At 41.9% G+C, this 12,455-nt stretch overlaps 1 protein-coding gene across 1 annotated transcript in view; it reads right to left on the bottom strand.

Annotated features, from left to right (window-relative positions):
- The window catches only part of CUNH12orf42 (chromosome unknown C12orf42 homolog), a 148,129-nt gene extending 141,873 nt beyond the window's left edge, over nucleotides 1-6,256 (bottom strand). Inside the window, exon 1 of the mRNA XM_035451366.1 lies at nucleotides 6,248-6,256. Coding sequence (XP_035307257.1) covers nucleotides 6,248-6,256 — 9 coding nt within the window. The remainder of the gene's footprint in view (nucleotides 1-6,247) is intronic.
- Between the last annotated feature and the right edge of the window lie 6,199 nt (nucleotides 6,257-12,455).

Genomic DNA, 12,455 nt, shown 5'->3' with positions numbered 1-12,455 from the left:
ACATCATCCTGGGCCAGGCCTAGGTCCTTCCCCATGTGTCCAGGTCAAGAAAGCATCCCTTCACAAGGAATAGGCTCTCAAAATCCCTTCAGTTTTTAAGACCTTACATATTTAATACAGTGCATAACCCCTGTACAAATGGAAAAAAATTAAGTTCAACATTTCTAGACCAATATGGCTGTTAATTTTTGTACAATGCCAACTCAACATGGTCAACTGGGATACTTTTTTCCAAAGTTGACAGCACAGCTAAAGTTTCCAAAAATTCAATATATATATATATATATATATATTATATACATATAGACCAATAATGGCAGTATGTTATGCATCAATAGCAGCAACAGCTTTTCCAGGTTCTGCAGTCATTTGAACAAAATTGTAGAGACATCCAGCACTCTCCATTTAAAAAAAAAAAGTAAAAAACAAAATCCCAGAAAAACAGCACAGTTCTGTTACTCTTGTGGTACCTGGCACCATTTTTTTTTAAATTAGCTTCTCAATCATCATCTGGAAGGAAACCATTCTGAGCAACATCATTAAAAACAGCTCTGATAAAGCACGGTCACTACTATGTATCATAAAGCAGGTCCACATATGAGTGAGTACATATCATGTTTGTCTTTTTGTGATTGGGTTACCTCGCTCAGAATGGTTTCTTCGAGTTCCATCCATTTTCCTGCAAATTTCAAGATTCCATTGTTTTTTTTCTGCTGAGTAGTACTCCATTGTGTAAATGTACCACATTTTCTGTATCCATTCTTCAGTTGAGGGGCATCTAGGCTGCTTCCAGTTTCTGGCTATTACAAATAATGCTGCTATGAACATGGTTGAACAGATGTCCTTGTTATATGAATGTGCTTTTTTGGGTATATGCCTAGGAGTGGAATTGCTGGGTCTTGTGTTAGACTCATTCCCATTTTCTTGAGGAGTCGCCATACTGATTTCCACAGTGGCTGTACAAGTTGGCACTCCCACCAGCAGTGGAGGAGTGTTCCTCTTTCTCCGCATCCTCTCCAGCATAAACTGTCATTGGTATTTTTGATTTTAGCCATTCTGACAGGAGTAAGATGGTATCTCAGAATTGTTTTGATTTGCATTTCCCTGATGGCTAAGAATGTTGAACACTTTCTTATGTGTCTTTCAGCCATTTTAGATTCCTCTATTGAGAATTGTCCATTTAGTTCTGTACCCCATTTTTAATTGGATTGTTTGGTGTTTTGGAGACCAGCTTCTTGAGTTCTTTGTATATTTTGGAGATCAGCCCTCTGTCAGATGTGGGGTTGGTGAATACCTTTTCCCAGTCTGTGGGCTGCCGTTTTGTCTTGCTGACTATGTCCTTTGCCTTATAGAGGCTTCTCAGTTTCAGGAGGACCCATTTATTAATTGTTGATCTCAGTGTCTGTGCTACTGGTGTTATGTTCATGAATCTGTACCGATTAATTCAAGGGTATTTCCTACTTTCTCTTCTAGTAGGTTCAGTGTGGCTGGGTTTATGTTGAGGTCTTTGATCCATTTTGACTTAAGTTTTGTGCAGGGTGAAAGGCTTGGGTCTATCTGTAGTCTTCTACATGTTTGCATCCAGTTATGCCAGCACCATTTTTTGAAGATGTTCTCTTTGTTCCAGCGTATATATTTGGATTATTTGTCAAAAATCAGGTGTTCGTAGGTGTGTGGGTTAATTTCAGGGTTTTCAACTCTATTCCATTGGTCTACCTGTCTATTTTAGCTAATACTCTTTTATTAACATTGAACTATGTGTCCGTAAATTACTGGAGACATTTAATGTGAGTGGTTGTATATCTTGCTCATATTGACAGCCATTCTTCTGTCTTTTCAAATATGTTTTCAGATGATCATGTTTTCATTGTTAACTTGTTAATATTTTGTGGTGCTAATAAAATTCATGATGTTAAGCCAATCAAGCATTCATGGTCATAGTATGTTTCTTTTCACTACTGGGATGTGTTAGTATCACAATATTTTTTTCAATGATCATGAGTGAAATTCATTCTATCCCCACCTTTATAGCTTCACATTTTCACCAAGGCTATTCTAGTCTCATAAAAGGACATAGGATATTCCCTTCTCCAAACCACTAATAGGAGTTTGTGTATGGTTGTAATTACTCATCTCTTATATACTTGAAAAAAAAAACCTTTATTCTCACTGTTGTTTTGTTTTTCTTTAGGTGTTTAGTTTTTGGAAGACATGGTCTTGCTATATAGTCTTGGCTGGACTACAACTCACTATGCAGGCCAGGCTGGCCTTGAACTCACAGAGATCTACCCGCCTCTGTCTCCCGATTGCTGGGATTAAAGGTGTGTGCCACCACTTGGCTGGAAAGCACCTTAAACATGAACCCACTATTTTGTATGCTAAGTTCAAATTTTAATGCTAACAACAGGAAGAGGCATCCTGTGCTATCTGTTTCTCTTCTGAGAACAAAAGATCCAGGCTTTCTGCTTTTGAATGGAGGGAAGGATAAATGCCAAATTCCAAAGACATGTATCTAAATTCTATTACACTCAGGTTGCATTTCTGTAGGGTGCATTTCCTGGAAATTTACTATTTTTTTTTATTTTTGAACTTTAACATTTCTAAATCTCATCTTGGATATTTTTCCCAGATTTTCTTAGTGAGAAGTGTTATTTGCAATTAGTGAACTTCATTTAAACTGGCTCTACCACGAATATCTGCTCATGTCTGATTGAATTGCTTGTAACTTCAGAACAATCCTAACCAACAGTAGCATTGTCTTATTTTGTCTTTCTATTTATGAGTCCCCTAGTTGTTGTTAAATATGACAATGAATATCAATAAAACGGATACTATTTTCTCAATGGGGGTTGGTAGGAGAGGTAACAGGAGTAAGAATGACTAAAACATGCTATATTCATGTATAAAACTGCCAACGAATCATTTTAAATATATTTTAAACTTTTATAAATAATAACTATTGTAAAATAAAAGTTTTTTTTAAAAAAAAAAAAGCTCACAATGATGGCGCAGTCCTGGAGGCAGAGGCAGGGGGATCTCTGTGAGTTCGAGGCCAGCCTGATCTATAGAGCGAGTTCCAGGACAGCCCAGGATACATAGAAAAACCCTGTCTCAAAAAATCAAAAATAAGTTCTAAAAAGAGTAACTATTGTGAAGTGGAGAGATGCTCATTGGTTAAGAGCACTTGCTCTTGCTGAGGATTCAGTTTAGGTTCCCAGGTCCCACCCACATGGTGACTACAGGCAACTGTAATCTATCTCCTGGGGATCTGACACCTCTCCAGCCTCTGTGGGCACTACATGCACACAGTATACAAACATGCATGCCGGCACTAAAATTTAGAACTATTGTACATTTGTGTCTTAGTTGGTGTTTTTATTGCTGTGTAAAACACTGACCAAAAGCAAGGAAAGGGAAGGATTTGTTTTCAGTTTTCAGCCCTCAGATCACACCATCACTGAGAGCTGTCAGGGCAGGAACTCAAGGCAGGAGCCTGGAGGCAGAAACTGAAGCAAAGGACACCCAGGAACACTGCTCTCTCCCCTTGCCTTGCTCAGTCTGCTTCCTTATACACTCCAGGGTCACCTGCCCAGGGATGGCATGGCCACAGTGGATGGGCTCACTCATAGCAATTGTTAGGTTAAGAAAATGCCCTACAAGTTTGCCTGCAGGCCAATCTTATAGAGGCATTCTCTCCATAAGATTGTGGTCCCTTTCTCAGACAACTCTAACGTGTGCCAAGTTAAGAAAAATTAACTTTAGTATTTAATTAGTATTTAATAGGATTCTTGGATGATCTACTTGTTTATCCTACTATTGTGATGTATTTATAGAATCCTTAATGCTAAACTATCATTAAACAATGCCCTCTTAATATATCCTATGCATAGTCATTAGTTTAATGCATTCGTGAAGTTTTCAAAGCAGTAACATGTATATTTATGAGTAAAATAGCTTGTGTTGGGTTTGTTTCATTATTCTTTTCCCAGTTAAAATATCACATGAATTGGGAAAATTTCATCAGCTTTTATATTCCATAATAACTTCTATGACTAACTTATGTTTGCTTAAAACATTAAAAGAATTCACTTTTTTTGGTCTGTTTTTGCAGCACTGTGGATTGTGTACTTATGCATGTTGGGCAAGTGCTCTCCCACTGAGCTGCATCCTTGGCCCCAAAGAACACATGTATGTGTAAGATTATCAGAACTCAAAGCCTTTTTGGAGTAAATTATTCCAAGGCATTTTTTTTCATCTTTGCCATTACTGTAGCTCTAACAGGTTTTCATCTCTCCTTAAGTTAATTGTAGTTACCTTTCACATTAATATGATATTTTGTTGAAGCTTTTTATTGTATTGCCATGAAGTTTTACATGATGATTTCTTACACTGGAAAGCTCTTTTACACACTAGAGCAAAAAAAAAAAAAATTAGTTCCAGCATTCTGCTTCCCTGAAATGGCAGGTACTGTGGCTTAAGCTGTGCTTCCCAGAGGGCATATAGAAAGAAATACTATGGCTGTAGAGCTGGTTCAGCAGTCAACACGGCTGCTTTTTGGAGAACCCATGTGCAAATCCCTGTACCCACATGGCCACAGCCACCTTCTGTAACTCCAGTCCCAGGTGACCCAATGCCCTGTTCGGCCTCCATAGGCACTAAATACATGTGCTACACAAGTCTACGTGCAGGAAAAATAAGGATAGCCAGAGCTGTTACACAGAGAAATCCCCCCACTGAGCTATTCAGCACCAAGAGGTTGTCTTTGATGCTTCTCAGTCTCTTATAAATAATAAATAAATAATCTTTTTAAAAAGCATATGTATTCTTCCCTTCAGCAGATAACTGGTGAGACAGCAGAAAGCCTACATCTGTCAAGCTAAATTTACCAGAACCTTTAAAGTGAAAGTGGTGATGGGATTAAAGAGTTGGACCAGTAGTTAAGAGAGCATTGGCTGCTCTTTCAGAGGACCTGGGCTGGATTCCCAGCACCCACAAAGCAGTTCACAACTGTCTGTAACTCCATCTCCACCGGATCCAACACCCTCTTCTGCCCTCTGCAGGTGCTTCACAAATGTGGTGCACATGCATACATAAAGACAGAACATCCATACACAGAAAATAGAAATAAATATTTTTTAAAGACAGAAAAATAGAGCAAAAGTCTCTCCTTCCACCTTTGCTGTTGTCATTGGTCCTCTTTTACTTCCCTGAGCTCAGACTCTCACAGCTAGCATCACACCTTGCTTCTCCATGACAACCAAACTTTGTGGATTCAGTAGTTAGCTCTGCCAGTCACTCTTCTACCTACCCCAGCTCCTGTACAGTTTTGATCACCAATATTTGGAAGCCCATTCTGACTTAAAACAGAAACCTCAATCTCCAATTCATCTTTTCTAAGGATCTGTACTGAATCATTTGTATACATCAATACAGCCGATAAACTAATACACAAAATAACAAAATACACTCAGTCTATATCCCAGGAGCCTGAAGAGAAAGAAAAGATGTGATAGCATACCTTTATAATTCCTGCACCCAAGAAATTATGGTTTCAATCTTAGGCTGGTCTGTATACAGCCGAGAGATGGGTAGGAGGAAGAGAAAGAGAATAGGAAAGAATTTATTTACTGAATTCTAAAAATTATCTTTAGCCTATTGGAGACTCCTTCCCATTCTTAGTTTTAGGTGTGTGTGTGTGTGTGTGTGTGTGTGTGTGTTTAAATAGACTAGCCACTCATTTGTATGTTGTCTCTTGATTTCAAAAATTTAGCATGGTGGAAAGCAACTCTACTACTTCAGCTGCATGTCATTACAACTATTTACCCCCAAATACCACTAATCCCATGGCACAGTTTCTTCTTTGTTCTCTCTGTCATCCTCTCTTCCTCTCACAAAGTGTTTCCTCTCTGTTCTATTTTGTACCTACATGTTCACTTCATCCATTCATTATGACACTAATGGTTCCTTTTCCTAGCCCTTGACTTCTTCAAGTCTTCCTCTGGATTAACTATCAGATTGAATCAATGTTTCTGATTCTGATGCAAAAGTGGGAAATCTTACTGGCCTAATCTCTTTATGTCACATTGAGTCACAGGTCTCCAGAAAGCTACAGAATGACTACCCCCCCACCCAAGAAGTCAGATGTTTGACCCTACACCCACATCTGCACTGGCCCTTCAACAATAGCTCAAACAACACATTGAAACTGAAGTCTTGATTTGCACACCACATGCTGGTTCACACCTACCTTCTCCATGATGCGGCACCACCCACTGAGCTGTTCAGCCCCCAAGAGGTTGTCCTCGCTGCTTCTCGATCTCCTCAGCCCACCCACACATTTTCATTCATCAGGTCTCATTAGTTTCCTCTAAAATAGATCCAAAGCCACCCAATCTCTTCATTTCTATCAACACAGTTTAATCCAAGACGTCATATATGCTCTAAGTTGGCCTTCCAACAGTTCTCTAACCAGACATTGCAGGTCTAGTTCCACTTTTCAGTCCATAAAGGCTCTATTCTCGTCTCATGATGAATTGGTCAGTGCCCATCATAAAAGGGTTTGAGGCCCTGGGTTCTCCTCTCTCTCTCTCTCTCTCTCTCTCTCTCTCTCTCTCTCTCTCTCTCTCTCTCTCTGTCTCTCTGTGTGTGTGTGTGTGTGTCTGTCTGTCTGTCTGTGTCTCTGTCTCTGTCTCTGTCTCTCTCTCTCTCTCTCTCTCTCTCTCTCTCTCTCTCTCTCTCTCTCTCACTTGTTTTAGCTAATTCTTACCATCTAACTTCCTCCATGGCTTAATATAGCACAAGGCCAAGTACCACCAGGCTCTTGAAATTAGTCATCGGAACTACAACCAAATAAGTTTCCATTCATTCCTATCTGTGCAATTCTGTTGTAGTGTCACAAAGAAAACTAAGAAAATATTCCACATAACAGTAGTGATTATCTTAAAATAGCAAGTCCAACCATGAAAATCCTTACCAGCTGTTTACCTTCGAATAAAAGCCTTTCCTTCACCATGCCCCACAAAAGGTCTTTTTTATGTGTATTTTAATTTCTTTTTTGAGATTAAAATATAATTATATCAATTTCACTTTTCCTATCTCCACACCACAAAAAATGTAAATATAGCCTGCTCAGACTAATGTTACTGGTATATACATTTTCAGGGTTAGCCATTTGGTATTGGCTAACCTATTGCTGTGCTCTTCCCTGGGAAGACTATCCTGCTCTCGGCATTTCTTCCTTTTTTATTTTATTCACTTTACATATTAACCAGAGTTCGCCCCTCTCCCTTCCTCCCCCTCCACTCCTCCCAACCCACCCCTACCCACTCCTCAGAAAGGGTAAGGCATCCCATGGGGAGCCTGGCACATTCAATTGAAGTGGGATCATCCCGCCCACCCCTATCAAGGCCAAGCATGGCATCCCATCATTTGGAATGGTCATGATAGGGGAACCCACAGAGACAGCTCATCCAAACTGTGGGAGCTCATTGACTCTAGACCGACCGCTGGGGAGCCTGAATGGGACGAACCAGGCCCTCTGCATGTGGGTGACAGTTTTGTAGCCTGGTCTGTTTGTGGGACCCCTGGCAGTGGGACCAAGATCTATCCCTAGCACAAAAGGCCTTCCTAACTGATCCAAGGCAATCTTCCCAGTTTTGTATCAGAATTCTTCCCAGGCCCACAATGTCCCAGCCTCGAAACCTCTGACAGTGACTTGAGACCCTTGCAGCTCCTCTGCTGGTCACATGGCTATTTGCTGGCTTCAGGTCACAGTTGACTCTGACCTCCTTTAGCTATCCTACATGAAGAGAATGTCACCCAGGTTAAAATTACTGCCTGATGTTTTTATACGCTTTCCCATCTTTTTTAACTTATTGGGAAGGAAATGACAAAGAACAGAGGAAAAATCAAAAATGGGAAGCAAGAGAAAAATCTTCAAACAATATGTCTAAATCATAAAATTAAGGGAAATTAAGCAGCCAGGTATGGTGATGCACACATTTAATTCCATCACTCAGGATGCAGAGACAGAGAAATCTCTGTGAGTTTCAAGACCAGCCTGTTCTACATGGCAAGTTCCAGGACAACTGAGGCTACATAGAGAGAACTTGTCTCAGAAACAGTAAAAAGAAACAGACAAGATAAACATAAAATTATTACCATTCCAAGGGAAAAACACAATCTCATAATTTTTCAAGCAAATACAAATAGTATACATCTTTTAAATAAACATTCTAACCACTTATTTCTATGTGTTAGGTAATGATTACTAATTTCCTACCTATGAGATTTGCATAAATTGACTGTCTTCGAATTCTGGTGAATTCCACCCGTTTAAGAACTTAGCAAAAACACTGGCTTCTCCTGAGTAAGAAACATTTGAAGAAGTCATTAAGAACCCTTAACAGAATCGCTTTTTTTTTTTTTCTGGTTGTAAGTTTGCATAGCAAGGATCGAGGACATGTTTTAAAATAAAACAGCTCTCTCATACAGCCTGGAGTACATGAGACATCTATTTCCCAACAATAGCCTGGCCCTCTGGCCTCTCTTTGTCCTCCAAAACGCCCCTTTGTAAATCACAGGTGTTTGCGGGCAGACAGACCATCAGAGGGGAGTTTATTGTGAGTTCTTTCTTTCCCATTTGTTCTAAACCTGTTCAGAGAGTGCTTCGTGCCACACACCAAATCTCCATAAAAATCAAGAAACAAGAAGTTTTCTGTACACCCGCCCAACAGCCGCACTATGACATTAGTTTCGACAGCTCTGTGACCCCGTATTGTCCCAACTTTATTCACCAGTCTCTTTTTCTCTTTCTTTTTCCATTGCTTTTTTTTTAAAGCCTTTATTGGGATTTGGCATTTTGTATCTACTGTAAAATAAAAAGGAGAAGGATGGCTTTTTTAAAGCGCTCTGTGTGACAGTTAAAAAAGAAAAAGAAAGCTATCTGCAGTTACTGTAGTAATGGTTTAAAGGAGGAGGGGGGGAAAGGCACCTGCAAATCAAAGAAAGATGCTATGGTACCATCATCGGACACCACCCCCCCTTCTCTTAAAGTTATTTCAGGGCCATTATAGAGTAGGTCTGGCAATGAATTTATGTGACAGCTATGAAGTAAGTATTAAAATTGTGAATACTGCCTAGCAGTTTTCATGCCCTTACTATAAGATAGTCTCAATTTGCCACACAGCGGTGAATAGGATACAGAAAAGGGGGGTTGCCAAATGAATGGGAGGAGGGGGTGTGAATGGAGGGCTTCCCAGGAAGGGCAGCACGGTAGTTACCAGAGAGTGATTTATTTTTGAACTTCCAGAAAAGAAAGTCCAGTGAAGCAGCCTGAAAGGCCCTGAAGCATTGGAGATAGGGGTGGGGGCGGGGCGGGGCGGGTGTCTTTACACACTGTGCCATTCCAATGCCAGTTCTAGAAGCAGGGATCAAGGCTAGGTTGCGGTAAACCCATTCCTCTAGTCTTCACAGATCAACCATGAAATGCCAGCAGGGAGTAAATGCGGTTCCTGCGACTCACAGAATGGGAAAAACGCAAAGGTGGGGGGAGGGGGTGCCAGCCTTGACCCATTTGGAGAGAGTTGGAAGAGAGATGAAGAGTGCTGGATGTGAGATAGGAAAACTCTTCAGATGCAGAGATTTGGAGAGGGCATTCAGGAAAAAAATGAGGTAAAGTGACTGCAAAGGGCAGGGGGCGTGCCCAGAGCGCCCGGCTCCGCCCCAGGCCCCTCCCCGACCCCTATTAGCATGCGGGCAGCGCGGGCCACGGGGCGGGAGCGGCGCAGTGGGATCGCGGCGCAGGCCGCATTGTGGGCCGCGCTCGCCTCCGCGGGGGACCATCTGCTCGCTGTCAATGCATCACCTGCTCGTCTGGGCCGTCGCCCGGGCAACCGGGGGCGGGGGGAGATTAAGGAGCGTGTGCGTCTTGGTGTGGGTACCGGCGGCAGGGGCAGAGGCGGGGGCGGGGCGCAGTTCTGTCTCCTCTACCCTGGGACTGGTCAAGCGGGGTGGAGGGAGGATGACGACCACCGGGGACGATAGGACTCCGCTGCTCGCCGCCAAACGGCCCCTCCCAAGAGGCACCCCCACCCGAGGTGGCTGGAGTCTACAGATGCCAAAAACCCACCTCCTCGGTGACCAAACCAGACCCACCACTTCCTCTTCTACCTGTCTACCTGAAGCTGCAGAGGCCCTATCCCGTGCTTGCCACGGCCTCCTCCAAGCGAGCTGGCTCCACACTACCCAACTCTTATGGGTACTGCCGGCCACGGTTCCAAGAGTCCCTCAGTCTCCGGGCAACCACAATGAGGCCAGCATTGCGAGTAGACCCTGCCCCGCCCCTGCCACCAAAGTCACCGACAGCGACCACATCTCTCCTCAGATAGTCTGCTCTACCACCCAACACCAAGGCCTGGACAGGGCTTCAGCTTAACAATATGAGCGTCACCTGATAGTCTTTTGACAGAGTTGTTTTTCCACGATGGAGGTAGTTCTAGGAGTAAAAAAAAAAAAAAAAAAAAAAAAAAAAAAAAAAAAAAAAAAAAAAAAAAAAAAAAAAACTAAAGTCCTGTCAATCCAGGCCTCTCCCTTGAATTCCATGTTCAAAGGATACTGGCAGTATAGCCAACAGCAGGGGGCAGAACAATGCTGTGGTTGGAAAAAACGGCCCACTTCCCTTTGCCTTCCAGCCAGTCTTATTCTCTGCTTTAGAAACTTTCAAGAAACTCTATCCCAACTAGTCAAGGATTTAGCTGTTCCCACAAAGGCGGTTCACATTTCCCTAGGGAGTCTATGCATCTGAACAGAGAAAGACCTATGAACCCTACATAAGGTTCCCTGCATTGAGACCCAAAGCCAGGCCTTGTTTAGGTTTGTTTTTTGAATTTGTTTGTGAATTTAGTTTTTGAATTTGGACTAGAGTTTCTGAGACAGGGTGTCACTGTTTGGTAACCCATACTGGCCTCAAACTCACTAGCCCAGTGTTGTGTAGCATTGAACACACTATGTCACATAGGCTGGTCTGGAGTTCACCAGAATCCTCCTATCTAAACTGCCCAGTTTGGGGATTACCCACACATAAGCCCACTGTCCCCAGCTAGTTCAGTTTTTGTTTGTAGGTAGTGCCAACTCGTTTAAAAAAATAAATAATGCATATAGAATAATGTGTATAGAATAAATGTGTTTTGTTAAAAGCACTCCTCAGGCTGAAAGCTGTCATAGTGCCTCACAACTATAATCCCAGCATTTAGAAAGACAGGGCAAAAGAATCTCTGAGTTCAGCCTAGGCTATGGATCAACATACTACCTCAAAAATAAGACAAGACAAAAAAAAAAAAAGTGAACCATAGATGACTCAGAGCTGTTTCTTGCAGAAGCACTTAAGTAAGCTAATATGCCATGTCAAAGCAAAAGCTATGACATGAGTATCAAGATGACTCCAGATGATAAAGGCACTACAGGGGTCCTTGACACAGATGCAACCCAGAATGTGGTTCACTGAAATGGGTGACCATTAAGACCAGGTGCCAACCATAGGAAATAAATTTTAATGTTAGTAGGGCAAAACAATTCAGCTACAATGTTGACATGGCATCCCAGCTAAACCAGGACCCTGGAGTTGCAAATTTTGGGGTAAAGAATCAATACAAACTGTTTTGCAATTTTCAGTTTTCTTGAGACATGGTCTCACTTTGTAGCCCAGGCTGTTCTCAAATTCTCAGGCACCCTCCTACTTCTACCTGGGATTACAGGGGTTAGCTACCAGCCTCAGTGCAGACAAGGTAGCCCTCAGGAAACAACTCCACAGTAACCAGACACCTCGGTGCCCAAGCTACATCACTGGACTCACTATTCCTACGACTGGAGGCCGCTGACTGCAACCTAGACTCAGACAGACAGAGGGAAGATATTAGGGAAGGGGTAGTTAAGTTTTGTTCACAACTCCGACTGTGTAGAATATTTTTGAGTTGACCAATTATGGGATATTTGTCTATGGAATAATATCAAAAGAAAGTAGACATTCAGTATCTACACCAGAACTCTAAGCTGAACTCTGCCCAACCCCTCAACCATATTTCAAACCCACCTCCTTTTTTAAGATCTTTAAGCTGAAAAGAACTGTATCTTTTAGTATACCTCATTCCAGGGTCTGGCAACTTTTGAAGAAACAAAGGTAGGTTTGTCATGCGGTTTGCTTAGTTGGTGGCTTTGCCATACACATACTGGACAACCACTGAGCTATACACTCCCTGCCACAAAGTTCTTTAATTTAGTGACTCAAACCCACTTTCTAGAGTTCAGCTTTGCAAAAACAAAGAAGAAATTGATCTCCTTCCAAATCAACTCTTTGCATTGAAATTATTAAACTCTTACTTCAAATTTTCTCTTGTTTTCCAGTTTTCTAACAGCGCTTCTATTCCTTGCCATAAAGTTAGTTATTGTCCTTGTTCACC

Source organism: Cricetulus griseus (assembly GCF_003668045.3).
Source record: "Cricetulus griseus strain 17A/GY chromosome 1 unlocalized genomic scaffold, alternate assembly CriGri-PICRH-1.0 chr1_0, whole genome shotgun sequence".
Classification (NCBI taxonomy): domain Eukaryota; kingdom Metazoa; phylum Chordata; class Mammalia; order Rodentia; family Cricetidae; genus Cricetulus; species Cricetulus griseus.
The sequence above is the reverse complement of the archived record's forward strand: the minus strand, read 5'-3'. Positions and strand labels throughout refer to the sequence as shown.